The 21,079-nt window shown below is 44.5% G+C and overlaps 1 protein-coding gene across 2 annotated transcripts in view; it reads left to right on the forward strand.

Moving 5' to 3' along the window:
* LOC142376651 (protein FAM107B) overlaps positions 1-18,343 on the forward strand; it is a 28,504-nt gene extending 10,161 nt beyond the window's left edge. The window contains exons 1-4 of one of the 2 annotated variants that reach the window (XM_075460096.1): positions 4,134-4,365; positions 10,518-10,722; positions 15,822-15,981; positions 16,056-18,343. In XM_075460096.1, coding sequence (XP_075316211.1) covers positions 4,320-4,365; positions 10,518-10,722; positions 15,822-15,981; positions 16,056-16,172 — 528 coding nt within the window. In that variant the 5' untranslated portion in view covers positions 4,134-4,319 and the 3' untranslated portion in view covers positions 16,173-18,343. Of the gene's footprint in view, positions 1-4,133; positions 4,366-10,517; positions 10,723-15,821; positions 15,982-16,055 lie in introns of those variants that run through there. The other variant, XM_075460095.1, reaches the window with a different exon arrangement.
* Positions 18,344-21,079: the final 2,736 nt, after the last annotated feature.

Genomic DNA, 21,079 nt, shown 5'->3' on the forward strand with positions numbered 1-21,079 from the left:
GGCTTATCGGCGTGAGGCGGCTGTAATGGGCGCGCTCAGGAAGAACCGGCGCCACAAAGGTCCACCACAACCTGAGAGTTTACAGCCGCCGCACGTAGTCACGCCGAGAGTTTCTGATGTCTGAGAAAAAAACAAACTGAGAACCAGAGAGGGTCAGGAGACGCTGGTGCACAGATGCATCATGGGAGGTTTGCTGTTAAACAGGGCAAGAGGGTGCTGGGGCGCCTGCCCCTTTGGCCCTTTCTGCCCAAAGTGCCCTTATATCAGGGGCGTGGCTAGGGGGGGGTTGGGGGGGGGCACTGCCCCCCTGAGAAATGCCCTGTCCATCCAAAGAAAACTGGGCAGAAAAAAGGCCACGATTTATTATCTCTGTTTGTGTCTTGTACTGATAGAATAAATGCAGGTGGTTATTTTAAAAAAAGCATATATCTGCAAAGTTTATAGCTTTATTTTGTTATCGTGCCCCCCCCCCCCCACCCCCTCCGTAACCTTAACCCCTTGCTGCTGAAAAAAAAGGCGATTTTCCCATTTTCTGATGTTTTTGTTGTATATAATGATCTGAAATGTAGACTTAATGAAGGTCATAAAAAGCTGGAGTTGGCTGGATGTCTTGCCCCAAGTATCTACTTGAATTTAAACCCTCCATGGAGTATGTGGAGCATGTTAAACAAAAGCTATTGCATCCTAAAGTCCTCTCAGCTTTATTTCTTCTCTTTAGCAGTTACTTGGTGAACACATTTCTTGTGACCCTGATGGCGTTGTAATGGTGCGTTTGCATGCATCATACAAGTTCTACATTTCTTTACCAAAAAAAAAATATATATATTTTCGTTATGGAATTGAATTATTATTATTATTATTATTATTATTATTATTATTATTATTATGCTTGAAGTTGTAGTAGTGGTTTTCCACCGATTTTTTTTCAGGTATTGTTTTCTGCCCCCCCCCCCCCCCCCCCCCCCCAGATGAGCTAACTGCCCCCCCACACATGCCTTTCTGCTCACACCTCTGCCTTATATTTTTTTTGTGTGTGATAGTCTGTCTGTGTGGCCCAAAATAATAATAATAAAGAATCTAATCAAATCAGATTTATTTGTAGCACATTTCATGTACAAACAGTTCAAAGTGCTTTACATAAAATAAAAGCATTGCAGCAGGGAGTGGAAGAAGCATTAAAATACATAAAAGAATATAAAGAGAAACAAATAAAATCATTTAAATGAATTTAAAAACCAGCAACAGTCCAGATAAGTTCAAAGATATCGTGCAGATTTCATGCATAGACACATGAGAACAGAAATGTCTTTAACCTGGATTTAAAAATGTCTCCATTTGGTGAAAGTTTAATCTCCACTGGCAGTTTGTTCCACTTGTTTGCAGCAGAACAGCTAAATGCTGCTTCTCCGTGTAGAATGATAATAATTTAGATTTAGAGACGGAGAGAGTAGGTTTTACTTGTTTGTGCACGCCGCGGTGTATTCGTGCCAGATGATTTAAACAAATCAGAACGTGTTTATAACATTTGTATACACACAAATTAAATATAATATGCATAAATATATAACGTTTATAACCTTGCTGTCTTGCGCAAAGTGGAAAATGAAGCACAAATAGATTTAAATACATGATTTCTATATCATTTCATTACTTTTTACTTTATCATCAGCACTATGAATAATAAAGGGGAGAATCAGCACCATGGAGCAAATACGTAGCTATGGAGTATATGTCTTGAAAAAAGTATGAAATGTCACTGTGTGTGTGTTTTATGTGCTTTAGATCATAGTTTATGGATCATATTTCATTCTGCAGAGATGCCTCGTAAGGAGTGTTAAAGCAAAAACAAAAAGGAGTGTTTCAAATTCGTGCTCCATGTGCCTCCTTTAGACTTTGAGCACCTAAGGCTGTGCAAGTAAATACAGTACAGCCAGTTTTGCTCATAGCGATACTTTTTACTACCACCATCTACTTTTGTGTAGGGGAGAGCAATTTATCATAATTAATTAAGTGAATGCAATATGCAAATTTGAATGAAAACTTGAATTTTCATGATTATTTAATTATTTTGTAAGTTTTCTAATTTATAATAATAATAATAATAATAATAATAATAATAATAATAATAATAGTTTTCCTTTAATTAATCATGTTTATGATGATAATAAAACACAGGAGAACGTTTTCAGGCAAATAAAAATACTTTTATTATTATTAAACTTAAACCAAACCAAATCAAAAGGCCACTGATGCATCATGGGGGATGTGGTTTAACGCAGGCAAAAGAAGATGAATGTCCAAGATGAATTCTTGCGTTTTCTGATGATTTATTTCAAAACAATAAAACAAAAGCATAATATAATGTTTAAAAAAGGTGCTGAGCCAGGGGGTGCCGAGCTATCTCACGGTGGTGGCACCACTAAAAATAGAATCAATGTCGAGTAGAAACACTCAAAAAGTTAATTTGGGCTAAATTAGTTCAGCTCAAAGGCCGCAGACTTGGACCAATGAAGCGCTGCGATGGCAGGCGGCGGCTTCAACGAAGCAGACGGTTTTCTTTCTCTTTCAAATTCTTTGGAGGAAAAACTTTTAGTGAGGAGAAAGATGCTCAAATAACTCAGAAGGACAAACACCAAAGTCTGAGCTTTCATGGATTTTATACGGGACTGAGCAGGATTTTAATGAAGTGGAGGTGAACCTGTTTGCCTCACAGAAAAGCCGTGAGTCTGTGTCCACACAGCATCTTCCTCTGACTTCATACTGAGATGTTTCTGGAAAAACAGATTTCTGAAACATGTGTCTGCGCTACTGGAAGGACTTGTTGTAGTTGTAAGATATGCTTTACCTCCTGCTGCCTGTATGGGTGCGAGTTTAGACGTGTTCCTATGAGACGTATGGAAAGTAGGGCTGAGCAATTTTATCGATGGGTGTTTTCATGGGTAGGCAAGAAATAAAAGAGATCCCTCAAACCAGTTCTGCAGGGTTATTCTGTAAGTTTAAAGCATTTCTACCCTGGGTCATCATGGGAAATGTGAGAAAACTGAGCTTGGAGCAGGAATATCAGGCAGAGTCCTGGCTGCAGGAACAGCTCTAACAGCTCTCTGCTCAGCTTTAAGACTATCCGGGCAGACAGAGACTGCAGACAGAGCGGTAACAGGAAAGGAGGAGGATCACAGAGCTGGTTAACAACAGATGCTGTAATCCTGGACCTGGCTGCAGGAACAGCTGTAACAGCTCTCTGCTCAGCTCTAAGACTATCCGGGCAGACAGAGACTGCAGACAGAGCGGTAACAGGAAAGGAGGAGGATCACAGAACTGGTTAACAACAGATGCTGTAATCCAGGACGTGTCCCTGAGAAGGAGCGTCTCTGCACCCCAGATGTTGAACTGCTGGCTGTGAGTTTCTGTCCATGTCGTCTGCTGAGAGAGTTCACCTGAGTTACCTGCTGACGCTGTGTGTGACATCATCAGCTGAGCTGTTGCTAAGCAACAGAAACAACAGCCCAGCCCGCTGATGGAGACCTCTGAAGGTCTCTACCACACCTTCCTCTCTGCTCCACCTTTCTACATGTTTGTCAGCTGGTTTATGTTTTATTTTGTTATCTGTAACAGCAGATAATAATTAATAATGAAATCAGTGCTTCTCACCTTCTGTCAGCGGTCATAATGTTACGGCTGTTTCTGTTAAAGTCTGGCCTCACAGAATCTGGGATTATCTCAGATTTCTCCGCTTCCTGTGGTGGCCATGAGCAGCTCTGTGATCCAGATCCTCCCGGGACAGTTTCCACGCCTCTCAAACAGCCTTCAGCAACGAACTCTGGACTCTCCTGGGTCACGTGACCATCTGACTACACTACCCATGAGCCTCAGCTGCATCAGAGGAGGAGAAGCCGGTCAGAGGTGTGAGTTGAGTTCTTCCAAACTAAGACCTGAATCTGCAGTTTCACCCTTCGGTGTCACATCATTTACTGAAGGACTTAAATACTGTCTGATAAATTAAGGAAAAAAAGCTCTCGCCGGCGCCACCATCAGGTCATGAGTGGAACTCTGGAGTCTGGACGTTGAGTTTTTTTTGTTCCGACCCCATGAAAGCTGCTGGATCCGATGAAAGGAGTGAAGCAGCGTGGGAAAAGGCAGAGAGCCGGCCGGGGAGATGCTGCTTCACAAAGAGGAGGAGGATCATGTGACCGCTGCCTTACAGCCGGCGTGAGCGAGCGAGGAGGAGACGAGCGCTGCTGCAGCACAGAGCATGAAGGCTCCCGCAGACTGAGGCCGGATCAGACCACCTCAGGCCAGATCACAGGGACCACAGGGACCACATGGAGCGCAGGACCACCACAGCGGGGGCGGGGGTGGTGAAGTCCGGTAAGATCCTGATCCTGATCCTGATCCTGATCCTGGGATTTCAGACTGTGTGAACTGACTTGTCGTGCTCAGGAATGTGTTTGTTGGTTTGTGTGTCACATGCAGGAGTGGGATCCTGTTCATCTGCAGAACTTCATTAAATTCAACGAAAACCAACAGAGAACTAAAGCTGTGCAATTTATTAGACCATGTAATGCTGTATGCATCTTATTAAATCTTTAAATATCATTTCATTTCATATCATTTGTAAAGTTAAAAAAATACTAAATATTCACCTTGAGGACCTCGAAGGTGAATCTGAGTTCAGGATTTGATTAAATAAACTGAATCTGTAGAATAAGCTGCTTCTGTTTTTAAACTTGATTTTTCATGAATTATTCTCAGATTTTGTCTTAAACTGAAGAGTCATTTCTGGTCCTTTAATCCTGGTCTGGTCCAATGTTATCATGTGTTTCAGGCCCGGTTTGTTCCAGTTTTCTCAGGGGTTTCAGGCCCAGTTTGGTCCAGTTTTCTCAGGTGTTTCCGTCCCGGTTTGGTCCAGTTTTCTCAGGTGTTTCAGGCTCGGTTTGGTCCAGTTTTCTCAGCTGTTTCAGGCTCGGCTTGGTCCAGTTTTCTCAGAGGTTTCAGGCCCAGTTTGGTCCAGTTTTCTCAGGTGTTTCCGTCCCGGTTTGTTCCAGTTTTCTCGGGTGTTTCAGTCCCGGTTTGTTCCAGTTTTCTCAGGGGTTTCAGGCCCGGTTTGGTCCAGTTTTCTCAGGTGTTTCCGTCCCGGTTTGTTCCAGTTTTCTCAGGGGTTTCAGGCCCGGTTTGGTCCAGTTTTCTCAGGTGTTTCCGTCCCGGTTTGTTCCAGTTTTCTCAGGTGTTTCAGGCCCAGTTTGTTCCAGTTTTCTCAGGTGTTTCCGTCCCGGTTTGTTCCAGTTTTCTCGGGTGTTTCAGGCCCGGTTTGTTCCAGTTTTCTCAGGTGTTTCAGGCCCAGTTTGTTCCAGTTTTCTCAGGTGTTTCCGTCCCGGTTTGTTCCAGTTTTCTCAGGGGTTTCAGGCCCAGTTTGGTCCAGTTTTCTCAGGTGTTTCCGTCCCGGTTTGGTCCAGTTTTCTCGGGTGTTTCAGGCCCAGTTTTGTCCAGTTTTCTCGGGTGTTTCAGGCCCAGTTTGGTCCAGTTTTCTTGGGTGTTTCAGACCCGGTTTGGTCCAGTTTTCTCGGGTGTTTCAGGCCCAGTTTGGTCCAGTTTTCTTGGGTGTTTCAGGCCCAGTTTGTTCCAGTTTTCTCGGGTGTTTCAGGCCCAGTTTGGTCCAGTTTTCTCGGGCGTTTCAGGCCCAGTTTGGTCCAGTTTTCTCGGGTGTTTCAGGCCCAGTTTGGTCCAGTCTTCTCGGGTGTTTCAGACCCGGTTTGGTCCAGTTTTCTCGGGTGTTTCAGTAATACTTTTTCATTGTTTACCTTAAGGTTAAACGTTAACTGAACAAACCCTTCTATGGTTACTTCAGAGTTAAAAATCAATTGTTGTGACAGGCTGATCAATAACTGCACACTTTGACCAGAGTCGGCCCTGTTTGTCAGCATTTCATCTCAGGGTTTATGTAAGAGGAGGTCCGACCTCACCTGCTGTGTTTGAACAGTTATCACCTGTGAGTGTTTGACGATCGATTCTGCAGCCTGTAAAGTTCCAACATCAAAATTCAGAGCTGAAGTTCAACCCAATTCTTCAGTTTTTACTAATTCTGAAGACCAGAACCCCAGAAAAAGGAGATTAAACCTTGTGACAATTATTCAGATCTTTCAGGCTGTTTCTGAAGTTGGTTCATTAGGAGTCCAAACAGCAGAGCTGCAGGAGGCGATCCTTCTTTATCTTCCTCCTGTTACGAGAAAATGAAAGTTCTTAGATAGAAACACGACTCTTCATGACATGATGCCAAAAAGAACCTAAAACCTGAGGTAACGGGTCCGTAGGCGGTGCTGTAATAATGACGTCATCACAGTCTGAAACATCTCGGCCCTTATTTACCTCTTTGAATCTGCAGATAATTCAGTAACATTTGCATTAATTAAATCAGTTTTCTTTATTTTCACCAGAAACTGTTGGACTGATCGTCATAAAACTGATTCAGGATCGAGTTGTTGAAGGAAATGTCAACATGCTGATTTGTTCAGATGTTACACCCAGTCAGTTTTAATGCAGACACATCATTTCCTAAAATCTTTAGTAACTCATGAACAGCCTGGCATATAAAACACTGTTTACCCTCCTGATCAGATACGTCTCCAGATACAATTCATGTTTAAACATCTCTGATGAAGCCTGGTAAAGTTCTATTTAACGCATTTAATTTCTCATTGCAAATGAAAGCAAGTCATTTCTACAACCGTGTTGTTGGTTATCTTCCTTCAAACAGAGACATTTAGTGAGGATCACAGTAAAAATCCATCCCATAGTTCCCCTCTGACTTCCTTCTTTACTTTGAAGCTGAAATCTGACTCTGAGCAGGATCTAAAGCAAACGCTCAGACAACCAACATGTAAACATAGAATGGGACCATCGACACACTTTATTAGATGCAGGACTCTGATGTTATTATGTTTTTAACGTTCTGATTCATACTCACTCGTCTTCACTCCCCTTCCCATCGCACGTTCAGGAGTAACAACGGCTCCATCCACCCCCTCCTTCCTCCTGGGGAGGACTTTGTGACTTGTTAAAGCAAACAAAGATGTTTTCCCCGATGTGGAAACACTCAGACGAGTCGTATTTTCGAGGGAGGAGCAAATGTCCCATCTGGTGCTGTAGTTGTAAGATATGCTTTACCTCCTGCTGCCTGTATGGGTGCGAGTTTAGACGTGTTCCTATGAGACGTATGGAAAGTAGGGCTGAGCAATTTTATCGATGGGTGTTTTCATGGGTAGGCAAGAAATAAAAGACATCCCTCAAACCAGTTCTTCAGTGTAACAGTAGAAGAAAAGACACATTACTAGTGATGGGCATCGAGAACCGGCTCCCAGTAGTTCGATTCTGTGGAATCGTTAACCCGCCTGCCTAAAGTTCCCGTTTATAGGTTCTGCTAACGTCTGACGCATTTGCGCGATGACGTCATGTCTACGCTTTGTATTTTGGCTCAGAATGTTTCCAACATGGCGTCGAGGCAGAAACGCTCCAAAGTTTGGTTATATTTCACCAAAACGGACAATATTAGGGCCAGTTGCAACTGCGATATATATCGATATTTTGTTTCCCGATAAAGCCTCGATTTTTCGGCTACGAGTATCGATTTTTTTAAATTTATTTATTTATTTTGTATTTATTTATGTTAAAGTAAACTGTATTGAAAAGTCAGACGTTACAATTAGTGAAAGCACAGAACATTAAGGTATTACAACACAATGCCAGGGGCTCACATTCTACAAAACAGTGATAAATGAGTTGATAAAAATGTTGTATAAAGTGCACAGCTCTCACGTTTGTGACATGTTCGTTTGTTTCTGTTTTTTCTGGCGGTGTTGTCCTTCCGGTTCAAAGGTCGGACCACCGGTCCAATCAGAGATGATTCATGTCAAATCACACTGTCCCTTTTTTTCAGAAAATTATGTAAGTGTATCAAATCGTATCGAATCGTATCGAATCGTATCGAATCGTATCGAATCGTATCGAATCGTATCGAATCGTATCGAATCGTATCGTATCAAATCGTATCGTATCGTATCGTATCGAATCGTATCGAATCGTGAGATTCGTGTATCGCTACAGCCCTAATGGCAAGGTACGAACAAACCACCTATAAAGATGTGAAAAGCATCACATGGGGCGCCACAAATGTGAAAAGTCTTTATCTGGTGCCTGGCTGCAGGAATCATGTCATGTTGATTGATTGAAGTGGGCGTGGCTTATCCCAACATCAGCAGCTGTTACAAAGCTGTTTCTGGAGGTTTGCTGCTGTTGTGTGAACGCAGATCTGTGTCAATCTTCCAGAAAGCTGCACTCCAGTCGGGAAGCAGGATGAGGTTGATCCTGGTTTTGGTAACCTTAAGGTAAACAATGAAAAACTATTACTGAAACCCCTGAGAAAACTGGACCAAAGTGGGACTGAAACACCTGAGAAAACTGGACCAAACCGGGCCTGAAACACCTGAGAAAACTGGACCAAACCAGGCCTGAAACACCTGAGAAAACTGGACCAAACCGGGCCTGAAACACCTGAGAAAACTGGTTTTGGCTCTTTGCAGCAGCAGATTTGATCCCATTCAGTAGACGTGGAGCGTTCAGTTTCCCCCAGGATGAACGACTGAAACAGTGAGAGGATTACCGCGCAGCACGATCACATTTCCTCCCGGCTGAGTTGGAGTCAGACTGTCGTCCTCAGGCCTGCAGATGGAACCAGATAACAGGAACTCACAGACGTCAATAAACTGCTCGTCTGCTCAGATCGATGGAAAAAGCTGAGAAATATCTGGTTTCTCAGCCGGGTTTAATGTTCAGGAGACGAAGGTTTATCTTTCATAAAGGGGCTGCAGGGTTAAAGCTTTTATGGACCATCAGAGCAGTCTGTCAGCTGGTGGGAGGACACAGCTGGAAACTGAGCTGGACCTCAGCACCACGTCAGTGATGCTCTCAGAGCAGCTGTGCACACACACCTGTGCACACACACCTGTGCACACACACCTGGACGCCTTCGCTAATACGCCCCTTTCGTTTGAGGCCGAAGACAAACTGAGAGAAGCTCCGGAGCTCCTTTCATTTTTCTGAAATATGAAGCAGGCGGCTCTCTGGTTGCAGCGCAGGGGGAAAGAGTCTTTGTGTGTGGAGACATCTGATCTCTGTCTCCCAGAATATCTGAGGGCGAGGATCAGGTGCCCGATGATCTGCGTCCTCTGAGACGCACGGGAGGACGATGGACTGACCACTGAGACAGAAACAGGGATACGAACACTGTGGGCACACAGAGGCAAACCGTCCAAAGACACTCCAGCATCCTCCTCGCAAACTTTCTGATCCGCCAGCCTCACGCCCGACGTCCCGCCGGCGTGTCGGAGGCTGCGATAACTTAGCTGCAGCTTCTCGTATAAACGAAGCAGTACTTCTCGTTGTGTTTTCTGTTTTTTTTACTGATACAAAACAAGACTTTTGCAGGACAATAAAGCAACGACAAAATTTCAACTCGAGATAGAAACGTTTTTTTCTAACTGAACATTTTCTTCTTCTACTAATCCAGCGATACTCTCTGTTTATTTCCACATTGGCCACATTGGCAGAGCAGAATCAAGGGAAGAGCCACTTTTACCACAACATACTAAAGTCCCCTTTTTGCAAATATGCATTTCTACATATAAAACATCCCACAAAAAAAGAAACAACACAGCCAATACATTTTCAATTCAGACCACATTTACCTTAATACCGGGATGAGCTGAAGCTGTCGTGCATGTCCTCGACTTTCTTCATGTTGTATTTGTAGTTTGTTGTTGTAATCATAGTGAGACATTCAGGATGAGCATGGTTTTTGTGCTGGTTTTTGCCCTTTTTTGATTAAAAACCGATCCATTGTGCCTGCATCTCGCACTGGCTAAAGGAGCTAGCGTGTACTGGCTAAAGGAGCTAACGCGCTCTGGCTAAAGGAGCTAGCGTGCGCTGGCTAAAGGAGTTAGCGTGCGCTGGCTAAAGGAGCTAGCGTGCTCTGCGGTCAAGTGTGATGGTGGTTTAAGCGGGATGCGTTGCCAGGTTTAACAGTTCCCCTTTTAGGAAACACCATTAAGCCTTAATTAATACTTAATAAAAATACTTAGTACTACAAAAACGCAAACTTAATAAAAATACGTAATACTGTGCAGTATTCGCTGTGTGTTATTTGAAAAAATATATTGTTATTGTTAGCATATTGTTATAAGCTATTATGCGAGTGCGAGCCGCCAATTAGAGCTTGAGGAGCCACGCAATGAGTATCTCTGGTCTATTCGAACCTTGACCTATTCTCAACTGACACATAAATAAAGAAACGCCCCCTTGTGGTCTAAACATGTAACACCACTTACAAGAATAAATCAAATCAGGTTTAGAAATAACTGTTCTTTTAAAGATGCAACAGAGGCTGACGTCTCACTCAGAACTTTCAGAACTCAGATTTTAGGCCTTTTTGTCCTTTGATTCCTCACTATTCTGTCTTCTGCCTCCTTCAGCTTCAGCGTATGGAGACCTGCAGCAGCACCGGTCAGAGGGCGTCCACAGGAGGCCGGCGCCCGGGTCCATCTACGTCCCCCCGCCCGACTACCTGGACGGAGACGAGGACGAAGACCTGATCAAACCCAAGAAGCTGCTGAATCCCGTCAAAGCCTCCCGGAGTCACCAGGAGCTTCACCGCGAGCTGCTGAACAGCTGCAAACGGTAACACGTCTCACCTTCACCGTTACGGGTTCAGACATCTTTTCTTTTTTTAACAGATATTTATTGGTTCTCAACAGAAACACAAAATAAACAAAATATATAGGGATGGGAATCGAAAACCGGTTCTTGTTGAGAACCGGTTCACATGGCGCCCAAGCGGTACAAACACTCGAAAGTTTGGTTACACATCCCTAAAAAAGACGACAACAGGGCAACTTGCAAAGTGAATATTCCACTAAAGGGAGGAAATACTACCAACATGCAATAACTATGAATGAATGATTAACGTTGGTGAATCTAAACCCAGCAACGTTAGCAACGTTAGCATGTCCTCGGCTAACACTGCAGGTAACTAACTAACTAACTAACTAACTAACTAACTAACTAACAAACACTGCCGTTGTTGGGTTTGTAAGGTCATGATTAATGTTACTTCTAAACTAAACAAAGTTAATGCTAATCGACCGGTTTGTTGTCCTTTTTCTCCAAATGAGAATCGATAAGGGAATTGGAATCGTAAAAATCTTATCAATTCCCATCCCTAAAAATATACCATCGTGTCAGTAACAAAGATGGATAAAATACAGCATAATATTACCATCCATCTATCCTTAGGCAAATCTTCCAGTTAACTGCCCCCCCATCTGCCCCCACAGTGCAAACAGGCACCCTCCTCATATTGTTCTGTATACATCCACATCTCCCGTTTATGTAGTCCCAGTCACATCAGCCTCCCACAGAGTAAACACTGATACATCAAGCAGACTTAAAATAATTAAAAATGTAAGCACACTGTAATGAATTGCTGTATTTTTATGGTGGATTTACAACAGCATCCGACTGCATTTTACAATAATTGTAAAATACTGTTGAATATTCATCCCTCACATTTAATTAACAGTTGAATCAGTCTTTTAACAATAGCAATAGATAACTGTAATTTAACAGCATAAAACAGTATTTGTAATGAATTGATGTCCAAATCCAAAATACGTTATTATACCATTAAATAAATAACAGTAGTTGCACTGTAAAATAACTACAACACCTACCATTATTCTACGGTCACATACTGTAATCCAAAAAACGGTAATATACTGTTAAAATGAATAACAATAAATTCTTTACAGTGCAAGAAAAGACCCTTACGGGTTTATATCAGGTGGGCGTGGCCATTGTAAGGAAGACTAGCCCCTCATCACTAGCTGAGTCAATTCGGGCAGATAGTTGAGCATACTTCTCCTACTAATCCTACTACTCCTACTAACTTTCTGAGTTAGTATGCGAGTTTGAGTAAGCAGAAGTTCCCGGATGCATACTAGATTCTCTGAAATGTTGCGTATGCATCATGAGGTTACTACTCATACTCAAACTACCCAAGATGCAACGTAACGTGACGTCGCAGATCGTCATTTCCTGTCAAAACGACTGTTTCAAGCTAGCTACAACGAGGGTAGGTTCACTTCCTGTTTTCAAAACAAAAGCACCAATTGTATGGTAATGGCTTTCCCTATGATAAAAGGCAACGGGTATTTTATTTTGTGAAAATAACAGGAAGTGCGTTGCTCACTGCGGCTAGCTTTAGTAGCGCCGAATTCGTGGGAACAAAATTGTAAACAGCCGGTATTTTGTCAGGTTTTCAACACGTTGGGGATCTAAACGACTACTTTCTCTCCTGAAAATGTTTCAAATGTTGCTAAAGTTTACAGAGTTTAGAGCTTAAGGGAAATCAGCTTCAGGCCGGCTGATTTCGGCTCGGGCAGGAGCGAAATGCATTGTGGGTAAACGCTCTGCATACTGTCTGATCGATGAGTATGCAGTATGTAGTATGCAGTATGCAGTATGGAGTATGTAGTATGTAGTATGTAGTATGTAGTATGCAGTATGTAGTATGTAGTATATAGTATATAGTATATAGTATATATTATAAAGTATGCAGTATGCAGTATGTAATATGTAGTATGCAGTATGTAGTATCTGGTTTCGAACACAGCCTAAATCTTTAATGGGGGAGGACCCGGAATATTTTTCTATACCATAAGGTGACAGAAGGTGATTTAACATTGATCCAGTTAATTAAAATACATTTTCTGGCCAATAGTAGTAATTTGTCGCATAGTTTGGACTTCAAACGTGTCAGAGTCACTTCCTTTGAGGGGAGGCCGAGGATGAAGAGGGTCCAGGGTCCCTGCTCACCTTTGCTTGAAAGATGCCACTCAGTTCCTGTGAGATCGTACCCCAGAATCTTTTCATCAATTTACATTGCCAGAAGTGGTTCAGACATCTTTTAAAATAAAAAAAAAAGGAAATAGAAGACAGTTTAGAAAAGTGGGAACGAGTAGAAATGAAGCCGGAGACATTTGTACAAACTGAGATTTATTCTGAAAATAATGAAAAGTGAAAACATTTTGTGGAAAAATGGGTCGTCCTTAAAAACATTTGAGCAAAGTGAAGAAGAAGAACACGTTTTAATGTGGGTTTTTCCTTTTAAGGGAACATTTTGAGACGGATTATTAGGGAGCAAACCTTTTTTTAAAGGACCTTTAAAGGAACAGTTTTAAAGAAAACAGAAACAACATGTGGGGAAACAGCCTGATGTGTCAGGGCTTTCCAGATGTTTGAGCACAGCAGCTGTTTTTCTGCTCTCATCTGTTTGATTCAAACTGATGTAAAACTGAGCCATGAAATGTCTGAACTCCCACACCTGCTGACCAATCAGAGCGCAGGGTCAGTGTCTTCATGTCCTCTTTATGTCCAGCACCGCTGAGCTCGGGCTGTTTGTGAGAGGACGAGCGGACGCTGCTAAGCAACAGCCTCCCACCTCACAGGCCTCTGCCGCCGCCGGGGACGCTGGGAAAAGTTTTCACAATGGCTCATTCACTGGGACACACAAAGCCGGCTCCACTTGTCCTCTCCGCTTCAATCAGGAGGAAACTGAGGCGTAAAAAAACTCTCAGAACAATCCCACAGTCAACAACAAGCTCCTCGACTTTATTTCAAACACGTTGCTGCTGCTTCTCAGAGACGCTGAGAATCAGGTCCTCTGACGGGCTAGATCAGCTGACAGAGGTCAGAGGTCAAACACAGATAAAGAACACCTGACAGTAACTTTATTTATGACCTTATAGAAAAGAGCAGGTGAAGAAGAGGTTCATGCTGTGTGAGGCTGCCCCCTGCTGGACGGCAGCAGCAGCTCCTCCTGAGGCTCACCTGTGCCTCTGAAAGGTGACACCCAGAGGCGGACCTGGCTAGATTTACACCCTGGGCGAACCAAAAAAAAAAAGACTTACCCCGGCACCAACACAACAACATATTATATTATATTAATAATAATACATTTAATTTAAAAAAAATGCGCCTTTCTCAACGCTCAAGGACACTTTACAACACATTAAAAAGACAATAAATAAAATAACACAAGTTAAAAAAGAGGCTGGAGGGAGAATGCAGCTTGAAACAGATGGGTTTTGAGTTTTGATTTGAAGAGGGGTAAAGAGTCAATGTTGCGGATGTCTGGTGGGAGTGAGTTCCAGAGTTGGGGAGCAGAGCAACTGAAAGCTCTGCTCCCCATGGTGCAGAGCTTTCAGTACTTAAAGGGACACTATGTAATATATTAAGTCATTTATTAGCTGAAATTAACATATTCATTCATAAATTAGTCCTCATTGGTGTAAAATTATCTCTGTCAAAAATCTCAATTATCCTCCTGAGTGAAGAATAACTTGTCTGTATCTACATAGAGCGGGCGAGCTCTATGGAGGCTGCCATGTCCTTCCGGTCTATGAAAAACGACAAAGTGCCGAGAGGGACAAAAAGCACTATGAATCGCATTTTCCCCAACACCAGGCCTGCAATAATGGCTTATTACTGGCGCTAATGGTAAATAGATTTTATCTGGTAAATGATCCCACTAATAATGCATTGATTGTTACCAAACTTCTGCCGTAGTACACATAGGCTCTTAACTCACAAAACGAGGCATTAGAAAGTTTGTAAGTTTACCGGGAGTTTATTTAAAAGAACACTTTCCAGATAGCAACTACACACTGCTGCTAACGCTAACGCTGCGTCGACGTCAATTCCAGTAACTCCCGGAATATGACTAATGGCATTGCTTGCACACCAAAGGCTGTCAGCTTATGTTATCTGACATGTTATCTGTCATCTGTATTTATACTGTTGTTGTATGTGTGTTATGTAATCCTTTGTACTGTGTGTCTTGATGTATTTTTGTTTGTATGGACCTTGAGTCTGAAGCTATAGCTTCTTGAATCTTGACACATACCGCCTGCCGTAGGTCAAGAAGTTGCAACACACGTTTGAAAACGCGAAGCGCTAGAGAGCAAATTCATTCGACTTTGCAAAATAGAATTGCACCACTAGATGGGGGAAGAAATTACAAAGTGTCCCTTTGATAAAAATACTTAATACTACAAAAGCGCAAACTTAATAAAAATACTTAATACTGTGCAGTGTTCGCTGTATGTTATTTGAAAAAATGTGTTATTGTTAGCATATTGTTATAAGCTACTATGCGAGTGCGAGCCGCCAAATAAAGCTTGAGGAGCCGCACAATGAGTCTCTCTGGTCTACGCCCTCACACAGAGTGCGCCCTGGGCGGTCGCCCACATTGCCCATAGCAAAAACCGGCCCTGATGACACCTGTGCGTGTGTGTGTGTGTGTGCGCGCACTTGTTTTTGGTACCTTTGAGGGTCCTCTGACAGGGAGCCCACCAACAAAGTGGGGGCCTGTGTATTCGTGGGGCCCAAAATCCTGGACCCCAAATTGGAAACCACTTTAAAGCAGCTTGGGATGCTCTCCCAACATGCCTCATGCATTTTTTTTAACTTGGCCAATTTGTTAGCGAAAAACTGACATGTAAAATAAAGTTTCAAATCGTGTTTATTTAAATTGATTTTTAATATCAAGGGTTTTTTTGGGACTTGCCTGATTAATTTATTTATTATTATTATTTTTTTTTCATAGTTCTAGGACCAATAGAAAGTGTGGACCCCACAACTCACTAAACTCATTTTGGTCCTGCAGTGGGAGGTTAACAAGGATGTGTGTGTGTGTGTGTGTGTGTGTGTGTGTGCAGAGACGGGATGAGTGTGGAGACAAAGCCGGAGCTGCAGAGAGTTCTGGAGTCCAGGAAGCGAGATCAGCAGATCCGCCAGAGGAAGCAGGAGGACGAAGCTCGCAGGAAGATTTCCCCGCTGGAGGCGGAGCTACTGAAGAGACAGAAGAAGCTGGATGAGGTAACACACACTCACACTGCTTCGTCTCTGCTGCCCTTTTCTCTTCCTGAGCGTCTCTTTGCGTCTGTTTGCAGCTGGAGAGGCAACAGGAGCAGCAGCAGCAGGAAAACCTGAAGGCTCCGGAGTTCGTCAAAGTCCGGGAGAAGCTGAGGCGGACGTCCTTCCACTGTGAGGAGGAGAAAGAGGCGTAGGGACGGAGAGCGTGTCCGGCGGAGACACGGGAGGGACCCGTTTACAGGGCGTCCAGCTGGGCTGCAGGATCCAGAAAGTTCCACTGTTTGAAGCTGCTCGAGTCGCCTGATCATGAACTGTTCACCTGGACTCCACGAGTCGTTCCCTTCCTGAAACTTTCAGTTTAAAGGCTGAGACACACATAATCAGATGAGTATAAAAGTGCAGCCAGAAAACTTGGTGTCTGTTTTCATAATAAAATCCCGTTCAGTTTGTGTGATCTGGTCACGTGAAAGCAGCTTGAACCAGTTTGCAGCTTCTGTGCATCACAGCGAGCCGGCGGGCTGAGCAGAGATGGGTTCCACCTTCATCCAGAGGAAACAGGACGTGTGAGGGAGGCTCAGAGGTTTGCTGCTGTGCACACATGGATTAAAGCGCCGAGCGGGCCACCGGCGCAGGGCTGCGATTGGTCGGATGAGTCGAGGCTTCAGCTGAACTCTGACCGGCCGCCCCTGCTGGATCGGTGGGCACAGCCGGGGCAGATGAATGTACCGACTCCAGGCCAGGCCGACGCCGTGTCCAGACGAGGCTCTGTGGTCAGTGGCGTCCGCCGAAGGGCAAACTGAGGAACACGAAGGACTTTATTCATCCGCGGTTCCTCCCACAGAGACGCTGCCTGCTGCAGGTTTCTGAGAACAAACCCAAGGGTCAACGTGTCATGACTCTGAAACACTCAGATGTTCTAACTGATGCAGAAACATTAAGATATTCTAACTGATGCAGAAACATTAAGATGTTCTAACTGATGCAGAGACGTTCAGATGTTTTAACTGATGCAGAAACATTAAGATATTCTAACTGATGCAGAAACATTAAGATGTTCTAACTGATGCAGAGACGTTCAGATGTTCTAACTGATGCAGAGACGTTAAGATGTTCTAAGATGTTCTAACTGATGCAGAAACATTAAGATGTTCTAACTGATGCAGAAACATTAAGATGTTCTAACTGATGCAGAGACGTTCAGATGTTCTAACTGATGCAGAAACATTAAGATGTTCTAACTGATGCAGAGACGTTCAGATGTTCTAACTGATGCAGAGACGTTCAGATGTTCTAACTGACGCAGAAACGTTCAGACGTTCTAACTGATGCAGAAACATTAAGATGTTCTAAGTGATGCAGAAACATTAAGATGTTCTAACTGATGCAGAGACGTTCAGATGTTCTAACTGACGCAGAAACATTAAGATGTTCTAACTGATGCAGAAACATTAAGATGTTCTAACTGATGCAGAAACATTAAGATGTTCTAACTGATTTAGAAACATTAAGACCAGAGGCGCACCTTGTTAACAGGCAACTGCTTGGAGCCCCGAGCCACTGGGGGGCCCCCGAGAGCTGAGGTGCATTCAATCAAAGATTGTCTCGTTACTTTATAAACTGTCTCAAACAGTGGCGAACGTTCGTGGTGAACATGTTTTCTTTGAACAGTTAAATTTAAATGATTAAGTCAAAGATTGTCTAGTTAACATGCCATTCTATAATTCCATAATTGCATTGTTGACTTCGTCAAACTCACGTCAAGTTCCACTGCAGGCTATGTTCGCAGAGAACTAGCCCCTCAGAGTGTTTGCGATTGTTGGCAACGTTCGCCGGAAATTCAAGGCTAGTGGAACATAAAAACCATTTGATTTTGTTGCTTGGGGCCCCCACAGACTCTAGAATCGCCGCTGATTAAGACGTTCAGATGTTCTACCTGACGCAGAAACATTCAGATGTTCTACCTGACGCAGAGACGTTCAGACGTTCTAACCGACGCAGAAACGTTCAGACGTTCTAACTGACGCAGAGACGTTCAGACGTTCCAACTGACGCAGAGACGTTCAGACGTTCTAACCGACGCAGAGACGTTCAGACGTTCTAACTGACGCAGAGACGTTCAGACGTTCTAACTGACGCAGAGACGTTCAGACGTTCTAACTGACGCAGAGACGTTCAGACGTTCTAAGATGTTCTCAGATGTTCTCAGATGTTCTCAGAGTGAAAACACCACAGGACACTGATTAGAGGAGTTTGAGGCCTTTGCTGTAAATATCTTGTGTTTTGGGTCATGAGGCCTTCCACTGCAGGAAGATAAATGTACTGATTCATGTAGAGCACATCCAAGATTAAACAGTTTTTGTGGTTATGTTGCATTTTCTCTTTTTGCTTTGAGACTGGGCTCAGCCCAGAAATGTGAGCTGGGTGGCAGCCAAAGGCGGAGACCTTGGCGGTCTGATCCTCGGCTACTGAAACTGGCTCTGGGGACGTGGAACGTCGCCTCTTTGCTGGGGAAGGAGGCTGAGCGGTTCCGGCTAGATGTAGTCGGACTCACCTCGACGCACGGCTTGGGCTCCGGAACCAGCCTCCTCCAGAGGGGTTGGACTCTCTTCCACTCTGGAGTTGCCCGTGGTGAGAGGCGCAGAGCAGGTGTGGGCATACTTATTGCCCCCCGGCTGTGCGCCGGTACATCTGGGTTTACCCCGGTGGACGAGAGGGTATTCTCCCTCCGCCTTAGGGTGGGGGGACGGGTCCTGACTGTTGTTTGTGCTTATGCACCGAACAGCAGTTCAGAGTACCCTGTCAGTTTGGGTGGGTGTGAAATTTCCACGGATGCGGAAATTCTAAAAGCAAACTTGATTTATTTTCAAAAACAAAGTTCAAACAAAAAGCGCGGCTGAGCCGGATTCAAAAACCTAAACTGTGGAATAATTATTTAACAAAACAAAACACTTGACATAGCATGGAGAAAAAAAACATATAACTTGGTCGTGGCGTGGCGTGGGGGATGTTGACGGGTTAGGATCTCGCAAAACAAGGGAACCTGGAAACTAAATACAGTGGAGGGTGATTAGGGATTGAGTAGAGCTGATGGGGAAAACACAGGTGAGGGAAGTGAGGCTGATGGCAGGGCAAGGCAGAACTAAAATGACAACCTGGACCTAAAACAAAGACATGGTAAAAACTAAGAACTAAACACAAACTAAAAACATGGCAAGAAGCCACAGACATGGACCCTTTTTGGAGTCCCTGGAGGATGAACTGGAGAGTGCTCCTCCGGGAGACTCCCTCGTCCTGCTGGGGGACTTCAATGCTCACGTGGGCAATGACAGTGAGACCTGGAGGGGGGTGATTGGGAGGAACGGCCCCCCGGTCTGATTCAGAGTGGTGTTTTGTTGTTGGACTTCTGTGCTCGTCATGGACTGTCCATAACGAACACCATGTTTAGGCATAAGGGTGTCCATATGTGGCACCAGGACACCCTAGGCCGCAGCTCGATGATCGACTTTGTGGTCGTATCGTCGAGCTTGCGGCTGCATGTCCTGGACACTCGGGTGAAGAGAGGGGCGGAGCTGTTAACTGAAGCCGGTCAGACCTGGCAGGCCCAAACGTATTGGGAAGGTCTGCTGAGAACGTCTCGTGGAATCTCTTGTCAGAAGGAGTTTCAACTCCCACCTCCGGCAGAGCTTCAACCATGTCCCAGGGGAGGTGGGGGACATTGAGCCCGAATGGGACATGTTCCGTGCCTCCATTGTTGAGGCGGCCGACCGGAGCTGTGGCCGCAAGGTGGTCGGTGCCTGTCGTGGCGGCAACCCCCGAACCTGCTGGTGGACACCAGTGGTGAGGGAAGCCATCAAGCTGAAGAAGGAGTCCTATCGGGCCTTTTTGGCCAGTGGGACTCTGGAAGCAGCTGATGGGTACCGACAGGCCAAGCGGAACGCGGCCTCGGCGGTTGTTGAGGCAAAAACTCGGGCTTGGGAGGAGTTCGGGGAGGCCATGGAGAACGACTTCCGGACAACCTCGAAGAGATTCTGGTCCACCATCCGGCGGCTCAGGGGGGGGGAAGCGGTCCACCGTCAACACCGTGTATGGTGAGGGCGGGGCTCTGCTGACCTCATCTAGGGACGTTGTGAGTCGGTGGGGGGAATACTTCGAGGGCCTCCTCAATCCTACCGACACGCCTTCCGATGAGGAAGTCGGAAGCTCGGACGTGGGGCCTCCCATTTCTGGGGCTGAGGTTGCCGAGGTGGTCAAAAAACTCCTCGGTGGCAAGGCCCCGGGGGTGGATGAGGTCCGTCCTGAGTTCCTCAAGGCTCTGGATGTTGTGGGGCTGTCTTGGTTGACACACCTCTGCAGCATCGCGTGGACATCGGGGGCAGTGCCTCTGGACTGGCAGATCGGGGTGGTGGTCCCCCTCTTTAAAAAAGGGGGACCGGAGGGTGTGTTCCGAATGTGGCGAGGGGAGGTGAAGGACAACGCCACCTGGGGGATTTCACCCCAGGAAATCTCTTACAACAAGCGGACAACACAAGTTCAGTACCCAAATATACAGGACAGAGACGTGGTTCCAAAATAAGATGTTTATTAATTTCAATCAAAATAATTACTAAATGAAGATCTGAAAAGAAAAGGAATTAATGGCACAAAATAACTCAACTTATGAAAATGTAACATTTATTAACAAATATCTTTTACAAACACTAAAATTTATTCTTTAAAAAAAGAAAAACACTTATGCTGAAATTAACAAAAGGGGTGAACAGAAGCCAGCTATAGGGAGGCAGCCTACCAAAGGGTGTGTTCCAGGAGTGCAACAACTTACCCACCACGCATGCTCTCAGCAATCATAGCAAAATGGTGCAGCACTGCAAACTGTGTCCCAGTGAACTTTAACACTACAAACTTGTGAGGGGAACCACACTACCGTGCCTAGCCTCCGCTAAAGCCGACTAATGCCACTAAAAGAAAAGAGAAAAACACAATATTAAACAATTAAAAACACCAGTTGGTCCGAAATAATCTTAAAAGCAAGCTAAAACCCAGGCAAAACAGCAGCCGACAACCTAGATAAAAAGGTGCACAGGCTAAGCCACTGCAAGGTGTG

Source organism: Odontesthes bonariensis, chromosome 3 (genome assembly GCF_027942865.1).
Source record: "Odontesthes bonariensis isolate fOdoBon6 chromosome 3, fOdoBon6.hap1, whole genome shotgun sequence".
In the NCBI taxonomy this organism is placed as follows: Eukaryota; Metazoa; Chordata; class Actinopteri; order Atheriniformes; family Atherinopsidae; genus Odontesthes; species Odontesthes bonariensis.